Source organism: Hydractinia symbiolongicarpus, chromosome 3 (genome assembly GCF_029227915.1).
Source record: "Hydractinia symbiolongicarpus strain clone_291-10 chromosome 3, HSymV2.1, whole genome shotgun sequence".
Lineage (NCBI taxonomy): Eukaryota > Metazoa > Cnidaria > Hydrozoa > Anthoathecata > Hydractiniidae > Hydractinia > Hydractinia symbiolongicarpus.
In genome coordinates, this window is record NC_079877.1 from 13,118,601 (window position 1) to 13,138,648 (window position 20,048).

The window sequence follows — 20,048 nt, forward strand, 5'->3', positions numbered from 1 at the left end:
ATTTTAGGTTATTTTTGTAAACTAAAGGTGACCGGTGGATAAATCCATGGATTCACCTTTCTTTATTTACTGAATTTTACTACTTTTGTTACCATTTTGGGTGACAGACAAACATATACCAGTATTATGAGGGTGTGCAGTGCACACAAAATTTTTAAGGTATTCACAAGGTATATAATATCACTTTTTGTCATTCATGCATAACATCACATAAATTATTAGTTACATTGACACTACAAATGTTTTTAAATCTGTTTGCCATATCGGATAACACATACTACCCACTGACTGGGCGACATTTCTCAGAAAACTAGAAAGCTACCAAAAGGGAAAAATATCAAGGGCCTTAAAGGTTTGTCATATTTGCCATACCCATACCTTGTGAACTACCAAAGGAAAACCTAAAAAAACAAGCAAACGTAGATAATTTATGACCTTCAGAAACTGGATTGCACCCTAACACCCTAGCACCCTTTAAATGGTATATAACAAATTAAATGATGCCACAACTGATTAAACACGAATATATAAACTTTGCTAGTTGCTTGTTATTCAGAATTTTTTGACTGCATATGCTGACCAGTATATGTGTGATTATTTTTTATATACTAAATTAAAAGAATAAGTTTATTTTAGAATGTACTTTTAAGTGGTGCTCTTTGTGATCCATAATAATACATCTTGCATGAATTTTTGAATTTGTTTTGTTTAGGCGATTCCCTGGGAAATAAAGTAAAAATTCTTAGTAAGGGTTAAATAGATCTCTGAAATTCTTGTGGCTACAAACTTTGATAATGTTAGGTTTGCATTTTGACTCTTTAACGTCTTTTTAAAGGATTTTTTATTTAAACCTGCAGCAAATTCAAATTTCAATAACTTCTGAAATACTAGCTCAGTTGTTGTTAGAAAAATTTATGCACTTTTTTTTTATTAGACAACCTAATAAATTTCACAAAGATGTCTTCGAAATTCAAAACGTTTTGCAACCTGTGCAATCCTCATAAGTAAAACTTGCATGTTATCGACTATTGTATTTATATGCTGGATAATGTCAAAATATTGGCCAGAATCTTCACCAGTTAAGATTTTTTGCCAGTTTTAAATTTGCTGATCTCATGAGAAAATGCTGACATCAATTTTTTGTCTCATTTTAATATTGCCAAGACTTAGTAGGTAGGTAGTAGGTAGTACCCTGTCAGAATTTGTGGCATAATAAGTTCTACCTGTTTTCATTAAATTCAAAATAAGAGGGCAGCAACTAAAGCGAGCAGCAAAAAAGTACATCCCCATAATAATAGATGTTTTGTGCATTTAGAAGGGTAGTTTTTTTATGTATGATTTGCAAACTTTTAAACAGATGTTTATTTATACGCAGGCTGATTAAAAATAATTAAAAAAAAATGTCAAGCATGGACAGTGGAAGTGAGGATGAGTTTTATGATGCTACAGAAGAATTATCCCCCAAAAAGTATGTTATTTGTTGTTTTAATGTAAACTTGACAAATGTGTGTAAAAGACAAAAGTGTTGAATCCGAAATAAAATAGTTCACTGTTTTATATTTAGATCAGTCAAAGGACCTAATAAAAGCGAGGTATGAGTGAAAATTTTTAAAACCTTTATTTTTATTTTTATTGTAATTTAAATTGATCAATTAATTTAAGCAACTAACTTTGTTTTTTGAGAAATCTTTCTTATTCAGTGCTTTTCTTGAGTTGTTTAACAATACCTCTATACATAGGTTTACACATTGTTACTTACAATTCTTAGTGCCAGTTATATAATCACTTTGGATTTCAAACCTGCTTATCTTTTCTTTCTACGCAATGTGTATTTAGACCAATGAAAGTTGATTATTTGTTTGCATGATAACCTTAAAACAAAATGCACAATGCGTTTTATTCTGCTTTAAAATGCAAATGTGCCTGCACTTTTTGAACTTAAAGGCCACATTTTTAATTTTTTTTCTTTTAAAACAGGAAAAAAATTTTAATACTGGAATGAAAATGATGGAAAATAGCAGAGGTGCACTTTTTTGAATACAAAATCAACAAACATGCCCAAAAAAGCTGAGTGCATGCATCCACACAAAACAGATAATCAATTTTCCTTGGCCTTGATTTTAAAATATTGTTTTAAAAAACATCATTTCCTTTAGCAAACGCCAGAAAATATAACTGAATCTAAAAATGACAAAAATAAGAATAACACAAGTGACAGTGATGATGGGCAGACTCCCAGAATACCAACAACAGAACAATCAAATGAAACTCTTGAAATAGAGAGAGATAATATATTAATGAAGGACAATGAAATAGTTAATATACAAGTTCAGGAGCGTACTAAGATCAACAATGTCTCTAAGCAACTTGAACAAATCAATATATCGAGAAGTACAGACACTTCCCTACTTGAAAAAAAATCAGAAGCTGACTTGAGTCTCGACAACAACAGCACTTTAGGACCCGAAAATAAGCAGGATTCTACAAAAAGTAGTACAACTGTCAGTGAAAGTAACTTGATGGTAGAAAATTCATCACCACAGCCTGTTGCTCCACCAAGAAGAAAACGTAAACAAAAAAAGGAGATAAAACAAGTAAATTGGTTATTGTTTTTTAATATGTGATTTTTAATTTAGCTTAATAGAGGGGAATTCTTTATTTTTTTTGTTAGTACTTCCATTAGAGGTATATAAACGATAGCCTAAGACAAAAAAATTATACAATCTTTCATGTTTATGCATGCTTAGTTTTTTATTGCTATTATGCAAGCATTATTTCCTTCTCACAAAATTCGAGCTCTTTTTTCGTCATATTACTTTGCTTTCAGGCAGAGAAAGTTGAAGTTAAAATAAGCAATCCAGTTGACGACACAGATAAAGAAGTTGATAAATTCATGGATGTGGAAAAGAATGATGCTCCGTGTATTAAAGTCAGTCCAAGTACAAACGAGATGACCCAAATTCTAGAAAGCGGGAACTCACTTGAAGTTGTTTTTAATAATGATCTGATGGCACGTAAGAGTGGAGGTAACAAACTATAGAAATAATAACTGGTTTTAATGGTGCTGTTAGGTTATTTTTTTCATGTTTTTATGTTTAATTCTAGGCCCTTCAATGCCAAGTTCACCAGATAATCGCAATACAAAAAGTGGACTTGTTAGAGTTAATTCCATATCTGGAAGGCCACTCACAGATGCAGTAAGAATATTTTTTAAGAGTTAAAATGCATCCAGCTGATTTATGTTATCTGCACTTCTCTAAACCGAAAGATCAACTTAATTTGATTGTCTATGATTTTCTAAATTGTATGTTTGCTTTTTATGAGTTTGGTTTTCATAGGAAATTCTGGAACAAGTTGGTATTAAGAACTTAGATACAGGGGAAACAATTCCATTGTCGTTGGCTGAAGAAAAATTACCAGAATGCACCAACCCGTTAGCACTTCATATTCTTCGACTAGCTACGGAACAAAATAGGTACAAAAATTTGATAAGAAATTGAACTCCTTTGTAGCCTTTTTTTAAATACTGTATTGTGTGTTTGGCCACTGGTACTGGGTTTATCTTGCTAACAATCTGCTTACATACGAGCAGTTACTTTGAAACTATATAACAGTGCATATGCATAGAATGAATTATTTTTATAGTGGTACAAATCTTGGAGATGATGATGAAGGCCATATGTCAGACACGTCAGTAGCATCAGGTGGAAGAGCACAAGGAAAACGGTAATTAAGTATATGTTTGAAAGTTTTGATTGCTGTAGATTGTGGTTTCAAATTGCCTTATTTCAATCATATCACAATAATTAAACAAAGTATGTAGTAAAAATAGCAATCAACCTTTGCATCAAAAGAAAGTTCTAAAGGCATTGATAGACATCTTAAAGTATAGGTTTGTCTAACTCAAACAAAAGACTTTTCGTGAAAGAATATTGAGAGTCATTAGGCTTATACAAGTTTTTTTCAGGAAGATACTTGCAAGTGTGCAGTCATATATGTAATTTACCTTAGGAAGCTTTTTATACGAACATTTTTCATGTGCTATCAATAGCATGCCTTGATTAGTTTGCGTATATGCATGGTATAGCACATCTCCCAAAAAACTCTGCTCAAAGGTTTATAAAAGTGTTTTTAATTTCTTTTTGTGTCAAAAACCAAGTTTTAAATTTGGAACAAGATGACTAGTCCTGTAAAGTGTTAAAGTAAACGACAATTCTATACAAGTTTAGAAAAGCTATGGAACAATCGCTACAATATTTTTTTAACTTGAGTAAAGAATAAAATTAACTATATCGCTTTTCTACCTTATTTTATTCCAGTAAAAAATTGAAGAAATTTCTTGGTAAAACAGTTGAAAAAATACGAGCAGTTGCCGATGAAGTGAAGGGTCAAGGTAAGATTAAAACAAAACTTTGTATGCACACCACAAGAATTTTTGATCAGTAATGCGTTATTCTTCCCTCTGAATTAACTGAACTAACCGGCTTAAGAATAATGCCACAATTTAACTTAATTTCATCACTAATAATATTTTTTAGGTAAACGAATGGATGAATCATCATCAGAAGATGAAGAGCAACATTCAGATGATGGTGGTTACGTCAAGGTAAAAATGTCAGTTATTTGAACATGCACAATTTTTTCCATAGTGATGCTTTAAGTTATTTTTATTTATATTTTTATTTTATAGTTTAAGAATCATCGTGCCATTAAGGAACGACTTATGTTTAATAAAATTAAATTGCTACAAGACTTAAGTGGGGAACACATAGTAAGTAAATTTTTTTTGAGCACAATCTGTGATTATATTTGTATTTGCTAATTTTTGTTTTGTTTACATAGGGAGCTGTATGGACAATGAAGTTCTCTCTGTGTGGAAAACTTTTGGTAAGATTAATTTATTCAAAAGTTTCTTTTTTAACTTTGTACACTTAAGTTTTTTGATGAACATGATGGATTATACTAGAGCGACTTATAATCGGAAAAGACTGACTTTATTTTATAGTTAGGGAATTTATCAAATGTTTTTTAAAAGTCGAACAAGGGATTTTGTTCTATACAATTCAGCTATCAATTTGAGCACAAAATGCCTGATCATATACTAAAGTGTTATAATTATATAATAAAATTCAATAAAATTTGCAGAGGAAAGTAAGTTCACCAGCCAACCTGTGCTCTCGAGATTTAGTAGAAAATCTTTTATCTTGTTTAGGCTACAGATATCGTTTATTAATAGTTTTTCTTTCTTCCTTTTAGGCCACTGCTGGTCAAGACAATATAGTTGTAAGTTATTTAAATATATTTTTACACACATTCTGGTTTGTAATTAGTTTGTGAGAATTGCTTTTTTAAAGGATCCGAGTTTAATTTTATAATGCCTTCATGAGGTTTAGAACACTATGAATAACCAGATTTTCAAGATCAAAACAAGCAATTTTGATCCTTGCTAAATTTTACATATATTGGTTTTGAAAAAAATTAATTTTCAGAGAGTCTGGGTGTTAAAAGAGTCTGCACCCAATTTTGAAGAAATGCGATTAAAATATTCTCGTCCAACAGGACGTACTTCACCAACTGGTTCAATGACATCAAGAACTTCAACAGCATCTACAGATGAGGATCCCCTTGTGGAGGATTTGCTGCGGGTTGGTAATTTTTCTTTTAACTGTCTAGAATTAGATGCTTATTTTGGTCTCAAGTAAAAGATTGGTTGCATTCCAATGCAGGCAGAACATTTTGATTTGTCATGAGACATCCAGATTTTTTAAAAAAATTGACTTTTGAAAATTGAATTTTCTGCCCTTTTAAGTGTTTTAGTCATGTATAAGCAGTTTTTAAAATAAGAATACTTACAGACACGTAAGGATCTGTTGCAAGAAAATGTTGCAAACTATGACTATAGAAGCAAAATTTTTTCCTCTTCAATCAGAAACCATGGTGGGACTGAAAAGTTTGCATTTTACCACTGTTTTTGTCTAGGCTGAATGGCTAATGGCTGGCTTTGTTTTTTTTTACTATTAAAACTATTGTTTTAAGTACGTTAAATATATGATGAAATATACACATTGCTATTTTACATTTTGTCGAAAGGATTTGTCAATGTTTCCTTTGACAAATCTAAAAAGTTGAATAGGTCCAATTTTCTAATCCTTTTTCAACTAATGAAATCAAAAAAGTGTGATAAACTCGAATTCAACAATTCAACAAATTAAATTCTACTAAATTATTAGTTTATCACCTGCTTTAGTCATTATTTACAGTCCTAGGTTTGTTTCATATACTTTCCTGAAGTATACCCTACCCTGACACCCATCCATCCCAAGTCTTATTTTTGCTAGTTTGTCTCTACAAGGAGTATGAAAGTATTTCTGTTTTTTCAACCAAGGCTATCATGTTACCCAATGTTTCTGGCCAAAAAAGCAACCGTAGTTATCTTAATATCAAATGTTTTATTCATTTTTGTTTGCATTAATAAGTCCTTGTAGTGTATGGCCATGTGCCAAATTATTTAAAAAAATAATTATATGCATCCTGTTTCATATCTTTATAGTTTTGTCTTTTTCCTTCCTCTTGTCGAACTTTGTTAAATTTTTAACATTTTTCATTACATTTACAGACTTTAATATTTTCATATTGTATAGATGTTTCTTTGTTTGTTTAAAAGTGTCAATATAAACAGCATTTTTACATAGAGAGTATATTTTATGGTGCTTTTACTTCTGCACTATAGTTCAACGTAGTGTTAAAGTGAATGCAAAAATAATTTATATCATTGATTGCAATATCTAAAGCTTTAAGAAGACTATTTTGTATGATAGGCACACGGAGAAGGCGATGACGAAAACGATGAAGGTCCATTTAGAAGAGTTCCATTTGTTTCTTATCATGGCCACACCTCAGATGTGCTTGATTTGTCATGGTCAAAGGTGAGTTGCTTATATCAAAATTGAATGTGCTAGGGGGTATTTTTTTTGGTCCTGTCAACCAAACTAGAAATAAAGTTTGAATTTGAAAAGATGAGAATACAAACACATTTTCAAACATTGTCGAGTCTTTTTTCTATGTTTGTATGTGGATTTATCACAGGACATTTGCAGGTTGTTGCAGGTTAGCCTTAGAAATAATTACCGTTAAAAATTCTTAACAATTAGGATAATCTCTTGGGTTATTAGCTGTGTGCGACCAACTTTTTTGGTCCCTTAGATGACCTAGTGAACTATATATCTTGTAATTCACATATATAATAATAAATTATTTCCAGGAATTATCATACAAAGTAAATTTGGTTATATTAGATACCAATTCTTCATTGTGTTTATTATTTATGTAAAGATTTTTTTTGTATATCTTTATTATTATATTTCAGAACTATTTCTTGCTGTCTTCTTCTATGGATAAAACAGTTCGGTAAGAAGTTTCTTTTCATAGAGATTTATCACAACTGATATTTTGGATTGTAAACAGTCATGAGTATTTTGCTGTCTTTTTCTTGTTATTTTTCGCAAATAAAATGCCTATAATGATTTAGGTTATGGCATATATCACGGCAAGAGTGTTTGTGTTGTTTTCAACATGTTGATTTTGTCACGGCTATTTGTTTTCACCCAAAGGTAAGAAAAACACCTGTTCTTTCGTTGTTGTTGTTGTTGAGAAAAACCATTTTGTTAACAACTTTGTTACAATATAAAAGTTTTATAGGTGCAGCAACTACTTTGTTATAATTTGTGATGTTAAAAGTTGATTGTTGTTTGTAACGCTTTTTAATTTTTGTCCCTTTATTATTTCTCCTCTTCTTAATTAGTGGTCATAAAGATTATACAGCTTTAGTGAGCACTTACAAATTTTAATTTTGTGTATTTTTTTGACAGGATGATCGGTATTTTCTAAGTGGATCATTAGATGGCAAAATCAGATTATGGAACATACCAGAAAAAAAAGTCGCGTTATGGAACGAAATTGATGGCTCTGGTAAGCTATATTGTATTTGAATGGTAGAGATGCTTTCCTTTTTTCAGTTGACCGTGTTGGTCACAACTTGCCAGCCACCTGACAAAACCTAATTTTTTTTAAAAAAAAGTTCTGCGATTTAAACTTGTATTTTAACAGACAACTTTGCTGCAAATTTTAAAATTGACCAAAGAAGCACAATGTTCTTCTGTTGCTTTAAAGACTTTTATGTGTGGTTACTTATATTGGTTTGACACCATATTCACTAGCAAGCAAAAAACTAAGGTGTTTTCTTCAAGTATGAACGATTCTTGGGTCTCCGTTGAATAAAATAAGATCAACGTGCATACATAGTTCAAGACATAGTTGTTTAGTTTTTAAGCCTAAAGCTGCATGAATTTATGTTGTACTTATTGCTTTTCTTTCAAAAACGTTCAATCCTAAATTTGTGTTTTCAACAAGTATATAATACGATTATTTATTTCCTAGGTACTAGTCTCATCACTGCTGCTAACTTTTGTCAAAATGGAAAGTTGGCAGTTGTAGGAACATATGATGGTCGTTGTATATTTTATGATACTGAAGTAGGTCATTTGTTTTTAATTTGTGATTTCTACAATGTAGGTAATTTGGGAAGTATGCCAAGATGTGTTTTAAAGTGCTGTATATCTGCCCTATCTCTTATAATAATACGCTAAGTGTGTCCGTCTGTCTGTGACAGGCAAAGTTGATATCGTCATTTTCCTTTGATGTTGCCGAAAAATGCATGTCTAATATGTCAAATTTTCTGACGTTACGACGCGACGAAAATAACACTACTTTAACGTCAATATCCTATATTAAATTAATGAAGCCATTACAGTGCACCTAAAACTTTGAGGCCAAATAACTTGGAAACGAGGTGGTGACGTCAATGATTTTTCACCGCGTGGGTAACTAGGGACCAACTAGGACCAATTTGGGTAATTTTCCCAAACCTGGGTCCCCGAATCCGTTTCGGAATGGACGGGTTGATGACGTCATCGAAAAACCTTCAAATCCTAATATCTCTGCAACCGTTTACCAAAAGTACATGATCCTATACATTTTCTTAATCAGTACTTCAAGATCTATACGATGAAGGCAACAGGTATACGAATTTCTTAAAAAATTTTTTGGGTTCTGACGGTTCATTGCTGACGTCAGCAAAATTTTTAAAACCTTATATCTCCTTAGGCGTTTGTCGAAAACATATGATCCTATACATTATTTTGACCAGTGTTTCAACCTCTACACATTACAGACAAAGAATAAACAAATCTCGCAATGTTTTTTTTATCTGCACTGCACTGCTGACGTCAGCAAAACATCAAAAACAACTTTCTTTTTATTGACCTTTTGCCAAGTGGATTTATCCACGGGCTTTATACACTAGTCTCTATAATAATACGCTAGGTGTGTCTGTCTGTGTGTCTGTGACAGGCAAAGTGGATGTCTTCATTTTCCTTTGATGTTGCCGAAAAATGCATGTCTAATATGTTAAATTTTCTGACGTTACGACGCGACGAAAATAACACTACTTTAACGTCAATATCCTATATTAAATTAATGAAGCCATTACAGTGCACCTAAAACTTTGAGGCCAAATAACTTGGAAACGAGGTGGTGACGTCAATGATTTTTCACCGCGTGGGTAACTAGGGACCAACTAGGACCAATTTGGGTATTTTTCCCAAACCTGGGTCCCCGAATCCGTTTCGGAATGGACGGGTTGATGACGTCATCGAAAAACCTTCAAATCCTAATATCTCTGCAACCGTTTGTCAAAAATACGCGATCCTATACATTTTCTTGATAAGCGTTTTAAGACCTATACAATGAAGGCAGCAGGTATACAAATTTCTCAAAAAAAAATTTTGTCTTTACGGGTCATTCCTGTTGCAGCAAAATTTTTAAACCCTCCTATCTCAATCACCGCTCATCAAAAGCACATGATCATATACATTTTCCTGATCAGCGCTTTAAGCTCTCCACAATAGAGGCAATGTGAAAACAAAATTCTAATTTTTTTTTGTGGATGGGTTGCTGACGTCATCTAAATTTTTATTCTGCCTCAGTGGATTTCTCCACGGGGCTTATCGACTAGTACTTCAATAAAAAGAAAGTAGTTTTTCAGCCTTTAAACTGACATTGTCCATGCGTTTTTTCAAAGATTAGAAACGAATAATTGTGTTTTTTATTTTAACCATCTTCTGTTATCTCCTGTTATGAAATGTATTCATATGATTTATATGATTTAGCAAATTGCCCTGACTTTGAGTTTGTGAGTTATCTTCATACAAAGATATAGCACACTTAGTGCACAATGGGAATGTGGCTGTGACTTTAATTAAAAAACAACTTTATGCCCTCCGGTGGAGAACAAGGCCTTTGCAGCAATGTTTTAACCTTATCGAAAATTTTTTATTGTTTCTTGCTCAAATAGGCACTTTCACTTAAAAGGCTTAACGGAACAAGTACCTGGGCACTTAATCGAGAATTTATCTAGTAACTATCTTTTTATTCCGATAAAGATTACAGAGAAAAAATAATAAACAAAAATTAAAAAGTGATTTCCATTATAATTTGTGGTAAAAAGTGATCTCCGTTAGAGATTGATCGCCATTAGAATTTGTAATAAAAAAGTGATCTCCATTAGAATGTGTGATAAAAATGTCATCTCCATTAGAATTTATAATAAAAAAGTGATCTCCATTAGAACTTGTATTAAAGTCAAAGTAAAACAAAATAAAGAAAATAAGTAAATTTGCCGGGTTAGAGTGTTCAAGCGTAAGAGGCGGTGCTCCTCCCACACGCAAGCACAGCCCACGATCCACGTGGATGTTATATGAGGTAATCAGTATAGTGAAGGGAGTGAATAAACACCGTTCTGGTTTAGTGTGTTTAAGTAGCCAGGCTTTTTAAAAAATATTTCTTTTGTATTTAATAAAAAGCCTTATAGGTCGTTTAAAGTGAAATAATATATTTTTTTATTTAAATTTTTAATACTATATTTGATACCCTGCTGTGTTGGATACTCACACAGTCCTCAGTAAGGGAGAAGAGATAGTTCTGTTGATTGAAATTTTAATCTATTGTTAACAAGGATTAATTAATATGTTGGGGAAACAGTTAACTTGTATTTCAATAAAAAATCATTGTTTTTATCGAAGTTTGAACAATATATATTAAAAACAATAACTTCGAAATACGATCCAAAAAACGCTTGCTGTACCCGGCTTTCTTCGTTCGAGATAATCATTGGAAACGTTAGATTATTGTTAAAAAATTCTCGTCTTAAGTTCCCTGTGTAGTATTTGAAATTTTCAATCTTTTGAATGACTGTGTTACCTTACATATCAAAAACGCTCTAATTTTTTCTCTTTATTTTTTATCTAAAAATAAATATATGAATCAATCTTCTAAGTGGTAAAAAATTTGATATACATTACTAGAATTTTAATAGTTCTTTTAAGCTAAAAAAGGTTGGCGATTAAGAAATATTTTTTACTGTAAACAACAATGATGTATGTTTGTCGTCTCTTTTTTTTTACTTTTCTGTCGTCGGTGTTGAGATATTTTCTCGACAAATCTAAGTTTCGCTTGAATCAGCACAAACATCGGGTAAAGTTTTATTCGTTCCAAGCTCCAAGGATGTCCTCAGCGTCGTATAAGAAATAGCGTGCCCAGTTTTATTCTCCATGCTATCGGGAAAAGTTTCCCAAAGTTCCTTCTTTTTGCTGTCGCCCTGATACTTTTTACTAAATGGCAAACCGATTCGGCCAACATCATAGATATAATTCTCCTGACTGGTTACAATTCTGTCTGGTATAAAGCAACTGTTAGTTTCTCCCGCTCTTATTTTGCCAAACACAGGGCTGGTTGGGGCGCTATGACTTAAACTTGAATTATGTCCACAATGTTTTTTGTTTTCAACTTGAGGCTTTAAATAGCAAAAAGCGTTTTTGTCTTGTAGCGGAGTGGACAGTGTTTTTAAAATGGCGGATGTGCTAGACGGTGTTTTTAAAATGGCGGATGTGTTAAGCGATGTTTTTAAAATGGCTGGCTCAAATGTGTTCATATTATACGACGTGTCACCGTCAGATACTTTATCTTCGGACGAAAAACTTTCTAGCGTACATTCAACAGCTTTATTAGAGTTCACTTCCGTGTGTGTCGTTAAGGGACTTTTAAATTCTGTAGACGTCTTTTCTGCAGCCGAGAGTGCTTTAATGTTTTGAATAACTAAAGCTTTGACACCATTATGTATGTTACGTATCTGTTGGATAGGAGAATGGGGATAGTTGCTTTTATTAAATGTTGCGTACGCTTGACGATGTGTTGGACTAATAACTTGTCTTTCAGCATTGTCAGTATTATATTCGTTTCTACTGCCAGTACTAGCATCGCTGTCCGTACGTTTATGCGCTTTTTCTTTGTATTGTTCCTTTCGACTTGAAATTGGCGACGGTTCTACCCTGAATCGTTTCCATCCTAAGAACTTCTTCATTTCGTGTTTTAGCGTACTATTTTTAAAACCGTAAATAAAAACATTAAACGCACTGTTCCAGCAACCTAATCCAACAAACCAATAATATATCGCCCGTATGGGCGACCTGCTATTATAGTCACCTGCGGCGTGGATAAAGTTTGTGATGATGTATGGGAACCAACATATAAAGAAAGCTAACACAATAAAGGCTATCGTGATCGTTGCGTTGTTCTGTTTACGTTTAGAATGTTGTTTAAGTTGTTGTCGGTTAAGTCTCGTGATGTTTTGATGAACTTGCTTGTAAACGACCGCCATGCAAGCCGTCATTAAAATCAAGGTCACTAACGCCGCTACGGCTGTCGGATACGCGCTGTCTTTTATGTTAATCAGCGGTAACACTCCATAACCCAATCCACATAGCCATTGAACTGCTATCATGATATATGTGCGCTTACGTGACAGCATTGCCGTGTAGTGCATCGGGTACATAATGTATAAAAAACGATCTAGTGTGATACATACAACTCCAAACGCACTTGCACCACAAAATCCCCAAATACAGAAGTACAAAACCAAATGGGTGATATTACGAATGTTATGAGTACCAATAATCAGAACGGCTACGTTGAGTGGCTGCGAGAATATGCTGACGAAAAAGTCTGCCACGCTGACAGAACAAATCAATAAATACGCAGACTCTTCTAGTAAGCTTTTACTTTTTAAGATCACTATAATAGTCAAGAGGTTTCCAGGTATGGATATTAGCATAGTTATTATGTGGATTGTGATCAAGACTTCCACACCGTAGGCTATCGAAATTTGTGGCCAGAACAAAGTAGTGAGCTCATCGGATTGTGTGTATGAGAAATTACTGCCATTCATGTTTATTCATTCCTATAAAAAGAAGCAGAAGGAGTGTGATTGTCTGTTGTAACGTAGTGAATTTTAGATGAATATAGTTAAATAAGAGGTAGTAAATGTTAAAGCTTAGTGATTATGCAGTATCAAGGCCTTTCTTTCTGTGAATAATTTATTGCTAGCTGCTCGTAGTTGATTTTGATTTTTGGTTAACTAAATCCTTAGACTGGAATCTTTTTGCGTTTCAATTAAAAATACACGGCTGGCAAGGAAACCTTCTAATTCTGCCATGTTATTACACGTCTAATTTTTCGCTTATAAATCAATCGATGACGTCATAAATTGCACACAAAATAATCCCACCAGTTAGAAACCTGAAAAAAAGTTTAAGCTTTCAAATGTATTTAGTACCAGTTTTAACCTTAAAATCTTCCCTTGCGAATTAATTAAAACAGTTAAAATATGTTAAAGATTGGATTGTACTATCGCGGTCTTCTTGACGAGGAAGCAATATTTCGTTAAAGAACAGATGAAGATATTTTTGAACGATATAAAATTTTGGATTACTTACTTTCATAAAAATGACGTCATCCAAATTTCGCAGAAAAATTTATATCACATTAGAAAAGTCGTACTTTGTTTCTTAAGTGTACACGACAACTCAAGTAATTAAACTATAAACAATAACAACAACAACAACAACAACAACAACTGAAGCATTTCTTCATAGATAAACAAAATGTCTAAATATTTAAAATCCTGAGATAAAATTTTTTAAGCTTTTTTCTCTGTTGTGCATTTATAGCTAGCTAAAATGTTTTCATTTATTGTGTGTAAGACTTCCTATTATAACCTTGATGTATTAAGAACTTATTAATCCGCAATCTTTTGTGGGTTAATTATTACCTCTGTACCTACCATGTATGCTATACCGTTCATTTGTTATTTGTGGCCTGTGGAATTTCTTTTCATTAATTAAACGGTTGTTTGTTTGTTTGTTTGTTTGTTTGTTTTTTGTTAATCGGAGAATAAACAAACAAAAAGACACAAACAAACAAACAAATTAGTAAATAAACAAACAAGTAAACAAACAAACAAACAGACAAATTATAAGGGCCTAATGTTCTAACGTAACAAAAAAAAATTGTATGGGTATACCTGCAAAGTGTCTGTGTTACCATAGCTGGGTATGTACACACGTAGCAGCATAAATTCGAACTGCATATATGATCTTACAATTCAAATAACTTAATAACATAACGGATTAAACACGTATGAAGATGACGTAATTTTTTCTCCGTCTCGATTAACCGGATTAGTGGCAAGGTTAGTTTATGTAGAACGTATGTTATTCAAGTCAAATAGCATCTAACTGCTTGTGTAAAAATTCTGCAATTCGCAAGAGCGATTAGCCTTGATTATTTTGTTGCCTAGCGCAACATTTCTTTTCAAGGAGTGAAGTCTTTTTTTTTGTTGGTGGTCGTATGAAAATAAATTTGTATTTCGCAATGCCAGAAAACCAGTTTTTTTGTATTAAAAATAAAAAAATCATTTACATATATCAATTTTTATGTTTTGTATTTTATTTATTTGTATTTATTTTCATGTGTTTGCGCGCGCGGGTGTGTGTGTGTACAAGAAATATTTATATTGATATTTCTGTTTTGCAGGTTTTTTTACTGTGTTATATTCGCTTTCAATAAAGAGGAAGGTCTCAAGTTCATTTAAAAATTGTTAAATATATATAATATAGAAAAGTTTTTTTTTGGATAAGAATAAAAAGCGATTTTACTGTTGAAGCTGTAGTAAAAGTAATAGGGAGACCTATCCTTAAAATAATTGATTTATGTCATTTGTCATTTTGGAAAAATCATCAAAAAAAAGGATCTAGTTTTCAAAAAGCCAAAATTTGCTTTAAAGAAGTTCAGTATTAGCTTTTTTCTTCTTTTTTTTTATATAAACGCGTTTTTAAATTCTGGACTCGTTTTAATAATTTGCTACTAATTAAACTGTTCTCTCCCGTTGCTTTCCTTTTCAACAGAAACATTTATAAATAATCTTTTATTCTTTGTGAGAGATCTATTTATAGTAATCAATTTTACTTCGTTCAGATTGGACGAGATTATCACGCAGAACTTTATATGCCCCTCAGGCTAAAAGTGAACCAGGGTTAGCTACTATGCTTAGCGACATCGTGCAATGTCGAATATTCTGTAAGAATTTATTACAGGTTGGTCTAAATTGTTTGATGAGGATGTTGCTACTTTAATTTTTTTATTTTTTACTCACTTTTATAACATTTGTTTATTATATTAGTACAAAATACTTCAATAAGTATTATATCCTGCACCTTTGAAGGGTTGTAACGAAATTATTGTGTAACTGTTAACCATTGTTGACATAATTTGCACCTGTTGTGAAGCACAATGCGAGCAAAGTAGAATATATGTAAGCAAAGAGTTTATTAAAACGTTTTTTTCTTTTCATTTTTGTTATGTTCCCTTTTCATATGTTGGTGAAGCTTGAATGAAAATAACCATTCACATTCTGTTACGAGATTTTTATCTTCTATTTTGTTTATTTCTCTGTTTTTTTCGATTTTTTTTTCGGATACTTCTAATTTCGTGTTGGCGCTACAGTTGAACAAGTGTTAAAAATTATGACCTGTTTTAAACAGATGAGTAACAAATAAACCTAATCGGATATCGAAAGTTCATTTAAAAATTCTTTATGATCTTCATTAATTTCCCTTTCTTTTTTACTTTCAAGAGGAAATGTTTGCACTCCACTTATACTACTACAAGTTTAATATGAGGACATGGTTGATTTGCAGGTGTTTCGCTTTATTCAAAATTAATAAATCGACTGATTAATTTTTTTGTATATTTTAAGTGTAAATTGCAAAATTCAATTTGAACAGAGCCCATGCTATTCTGATTTTAAAATTGAGATTTTAAAAACATGGTGGAAAATCTTACCAAGTTAGTACGTATTCTACTAGACAGTTAGACACACCCTTTTCCCGCGAAAAAGCAAAAGATAACGCCATTAAAAGTGGGCAGATTTGAGAGTAGGCAGATCTAACAAGGCGCTTGATGAAATTATTTTTTATGTAGCAGTTTTTTCTAAAGTACAATTGAATTGAAGCCCCTTATATATAGCAAAATGCTATTAAAATATGTCCTACTGTGTTTAGTAAGTTATTGAAATTACCTGAAAAACAAACTTACTTATTTTTGGCGATGTCTGATTTTGAAAAGTTGCGTGATGAAAGTTTTTCTTCGTCGATCAAATCTGCTTGTAGTTGACATTTAATCGAACACCTCTATTTATTCACTTTTCATGTTCTCTGTGTTGGCTTTAAGACATTTGTATGTAATATTTGAGTGATACTATAGTTACTACACCTGGTTTCTACCTTCCTTTTATGTCTACTCACACTGTGTCTTGTGTTTGTTTGCTTGTAGTATTTTTGAAGTAGAAACCACGTTTAAAACTAATTTGCAAAATTAGATTTATTGACGCTTCAAGTTTAGTGCCAGGTGCCAGCGATGAAGAGAACTCGTTTTCTGATAGTTTCTTTTGTTGGACAGGATATTTTAATGTTTCGATTTCTCTTTCAAAATTGACGTTGGAAGTAATTCACGGAAATGTTAATTTTGACCTGTTCACACCATAAAGTTTATTAACTTCAGGGTTTTAAGAAAAACGAGGCTCAAAAGTACGAAAATTGAAGAATAAATTTTAAGCGTAATTTCTAAGCTTATACTTCACCAACTGCTTTCTTCATTGTTAATTTAAAAACGCTCAAGCGTTCTTCTTTCTGGAGGCCTAAGGAATAAACCTTTCGCGTCGTTTCAGAGTTGCTTAAAAATATCACAGCCCTAAAGGCTCAACAAAGACAAGTTTTCTTATTACCAAAAAAGGTGTTCCCTGTGTTAATGCCGTGTCCCATTCTCTTAAATAGCTTGGCATAAAATTTAGCGGGTCAAACACAAAATCAATAAATAAATGAACAACTCACAGCCTAATATGGCTACATTACTAACATTTTCGTTGTTTTTAATTCCCCTTTGTAATATTAAATTTACTACTATTAGAAATGAAATCTGCACAGATGGCGAAATAATATTCTAATTTTACGTTGAATATTTTTTAAAAACAACGTAATGTACTCTAAAAGAGTCTTAAATGAAGCAAAATGCTTCTAAACTAATATTTTTTTATTTACTTGAAATCAAGGGCACGGAGACTATAAAATAAATTTCTTTAAATTTTATCAGAATTACTGGCATTAAAATGCAAATCAATTGAGAATGAGGTGGTTGCCAACGGTAGCTACCATGCTAATAGATGAGGACTCTTATTTCTTTTTCAGAAAAACAGCCCTTCCATTAACAACTTTGTATCATCAAACTTGTCTTTTCTTTTTTAGCGTTTAAAATATCACACGCAAGTGACAGTTCGCTCCAGCCGTGGTAAAAACGCCCGTGGCCGGAAGATCAGTGGAATTGAGCCTATGCCTGGCGAGGATAAGGTATTGTACTCGTTGAAGTTTCTGTAGCAAATGTGTTTCTATTCAAATTTATATAATAGTTTGACTTACTTTTTACTGTCAACACCCACTATGCTTTATGAGAGATATTGCTGTTAACATCTTTCACTCGCAAGAAGCACAGTTTTTTTCGAATCTATATATTTCCGTGTTAACTCTGTGGCTTGGAAAAGTGAAAGCAATATATTGGTTTAGTAAACAGCTGTTGTATGCTTTCTTTTCTTGTGTTTAACAGAACTTAGTATGGTCACAAAATGGTTGGATTCCTGGTGTCATTCATTAAATTTAAATGAACACCGGAGGCTGTTGGTTTAGACACGTTTTTTTGCATTTGGGGGGAATAAGCACTATTGATACTCGCATTTTTAACACTTATCTCCATTTCCTATTTTTTTATGTTCAATATTTATTGCGTTTTGTGGAATTTATGTCCGAAAGAGAATATTTAAAATATTTACGCCGTAGATCTGATTTTATTGTTAAGTAGAAATATTTTATCTTTTAAATCAGTTATAATCTCATTTAGCAGTTTAATCTCGATTGTCCTGCACAGCTTCCGCTACCATGTTTCTTTTCCCCTTGCAGGTTCTGATTACGTCAAACGATTCACGCATTCGACTTTATGATTTAAAGGATCATTCGCTGTATTGTAAATATAAAGGACTACAGAATGAATCTAGTCAGATACGAGCGAGTTTCAGGTAGCTGTTGTTCTTAATTGAGATTTTAACCTAGAGTTGTTGTAAGTATTTTTACTGCCACAATTTTTTTTGGTAAAAAGAACTTAAAATTTCCCCTGACTAAAATTTTATTCGATAAGTTATCGCATAATACACGACTTTGGGCTTCTTTTTTTAAATATATATAAGAACATACTTTAAGGGTTTTAGCCTAAATTTTTCTTAACTTTAAAGATTGTATGAAATTTATAGAGCCTAAGGTCTGTTTTATACCATGAGGATGCTTTTAAGAAAAGCTTCTTTCCATTTACTAATTAACTTATTTATTTTTTCGATATTTTGTTGTTGTTGAAAGCAATCACAGCCTTATGTATTTTTCTTTTCTCTTTTTTTTAGTCACGACGGAAAAATGATATTGTGTGGTTCAGAGGATAAATTCGTTTACATTTGGCAAACACACCACGATGTCGCAAATGTTCGTAACGATCGAAACGAATATTACGAATGTTTTTCAGGTGATTATTATACTTTTTACCGGATTACGACAGAATTTATCCTTATTATTCTTTATGCGATTATAAATGTCTCCAATGATTCATAATCCAAATTTCCCATTTTTTGTGTAGCTCACGATGCTGTGGTTACCGCCGCCATATTTGCACCCTACCCGGCAGCCATTATGGAAAAACTGGCTGATGAAAGTAGTGAGACAGATGGTCTTTTCACATCGCGAACAGTTGGGAAAGAAAATTTATCCAAACCATTTGAGGTACTGGTTGCAGCAGATTGGCAAGGGGGGATCAAGCTTTTTATCAACAAATAACGCTGACTAAGCAATAATTTAGTGATCACACCAAGTTTAAATATCAAACCTCTTGACTGTTAGCGATTCATTGCGTTTGATTAAATGAAAAGGAAAAGTTGGTTCTTCAGCGACGTGAAATTATCCAAAGAAGTTCCAAGTGTACGCATAGCTGAATTAAACTCAGCTATGAAAATGATTCAAAAATTGTCTGTTTATGTTATTTTAATGCGGTGATTTCGTACTCGCTAGGCTTTTTATTGTTTTGAGGGAACTCTGATCATATTCGGCTGTCGTAATTTTTTTTCCACTTCTGATCAGGCTGGCCTGGTCTTGTGCTGGTTTTAACGAAGTACGTCGCGTTTTTCTTAGAGTGGTTTTTACTTATAATTTTGTGAAATTCTTGAATCGAATTTAAAAAAACCGTATCGAAGATAGCCTATAGCAACAACAAAATGGTTGCCGTTCTTCATGTTTTATAGTATCGTTATGTGGGCAACCAGAATGAGATTGATTTTCTGTTCAATAAATATAATTTTTTACATTTCTTGGCATTTGTTCCGCATAGAGAAATTGAATTTATGAACATAAAGATATATAGATATAATTTGTATCAGATTTTTGACACGATGGAAATAAATAAAAATATGTACTGTTCATTTAACCTGATTCCTATTATGATTTTTATAGACGCAT

The 20,048-nt window shown here is 32.4% G+C and overlaps 2 protein-coding genes across 4 annotated transcripts; one reads left to right on the forward strand and one right to left on the reverse strand.

The window, feature by feature from the left end:
• The first annotated feature begins 1,137 nt into the window (after positions 1-1,137).
• Positions 1,138-19,934, forward strand: LOC130635817 (WD repeat-containing protein 44-like). Of its 2 annotated transcripts, XM_057445302.1 has the most exons (22): positions 1,144-1,468; positions 1,565-1,592; positions 2,157-2,594; positions 2,828-3,026; positions 3,106-3,197; positions 3,339-3,475; positions 3,646-3,726; positions 4,320-4,393; positions 4,539-4,606; positions 4,691-4,771; positions 4,843-4,887; positions 5,257-5,283; positions 5,490-5,645; positions 6,819-6,926; positions 7,367-7,407; positions 7,529-7,610; positions 7,869-7,968; positions 8,437-8,531; positions 17,751-17,852; positions 18,456-18,571; positions 18,947-19,065; positions 19,177-19,934. In XM_057445302.1, the coding sequence occupies exons 1-22, from the start codon at positions 1,401-1,403 to the stop codon at positions 19,371-19,373; spliced, it is 2,454 nt and encodes an 817-aa protein (XP_057301285.1). In that variant the 5' UTR covers positions 1,144-1,400; the 3' UTR covers positions 19,374-19,934. The 2 variants fall into 2 exon arrangements, with proteins under 2 accessions (XP_057301286.1, XP_057301285.1); XM_057445303.1 differs by lacking the exon at positions 19,177-19,934 and having other exon boundaries at positions 1,138-1,468; positions 18,456-18,612.
• On the reverse strand, positions 10,247-16,854 carry LOC130635818 (D(1C) dopamine receptor-like). 2 transcript variants are annotated; one of them, XM_057445306.1, is made up of 2 exons: positions 13,887-16,854; positions 10,247-13,351 (listed from the first exon to the last, which is right to left on the reverse strand). In XM_057445306.1, the coding sequence occupies exon 2, from the start codon at positions 13,337-13,339 to the stop codon at positions 11,558-11,560; it is 1,782 nt and encodes a 593-aa protein (XP_057301289.1). In that variant the 5' UTR covers positions 13,340-13,351; positions 13,887-16,854; the 3' UTR covers positions 10,247-11,557. The 2 variants fall into 2 exon arrangements, with proteins under 2 accessions (XP_057301289.1, XP_057301288.1); XM_057445305.1 differs by having other exon boundaries at positions 16,546-16,853.
• Positions 19,935-20,048: the final 114 nt, after the last annotated feature.

Excerpts from the sequence above, each read along its gene's own strand:
- LOC130635817 (XM_057445302.1), top strand. The coding sequence starts at position 1,401 with ATGTCAAGCATGGACAGTGGAAGTGAGGATGAGTTTTATGATGCTACA. Across the intron at positions 3,476-3,645 it reads CTAGCTACGGAACAAAATAG|TGGTACAAATCTTGGAGATG; the intron begins GTACAAAAATTT and ends TTATTTTTATAG. Across the intron at positions 18,572-18,946 it reads CAGATACGAGCGAGTTTCAG|TCACGACGGAAAAATGATAT; the intron begins GTAGCTGTTGTT and ends TCTTTTTTTTAG.
- LOC130635818 (XM_057445306.1), bottom strand. The coding sequence starts at position 13,339 with ATGAATGGCAGTAATTTCTCATACACACAATCCGATGAGCTCACTACT.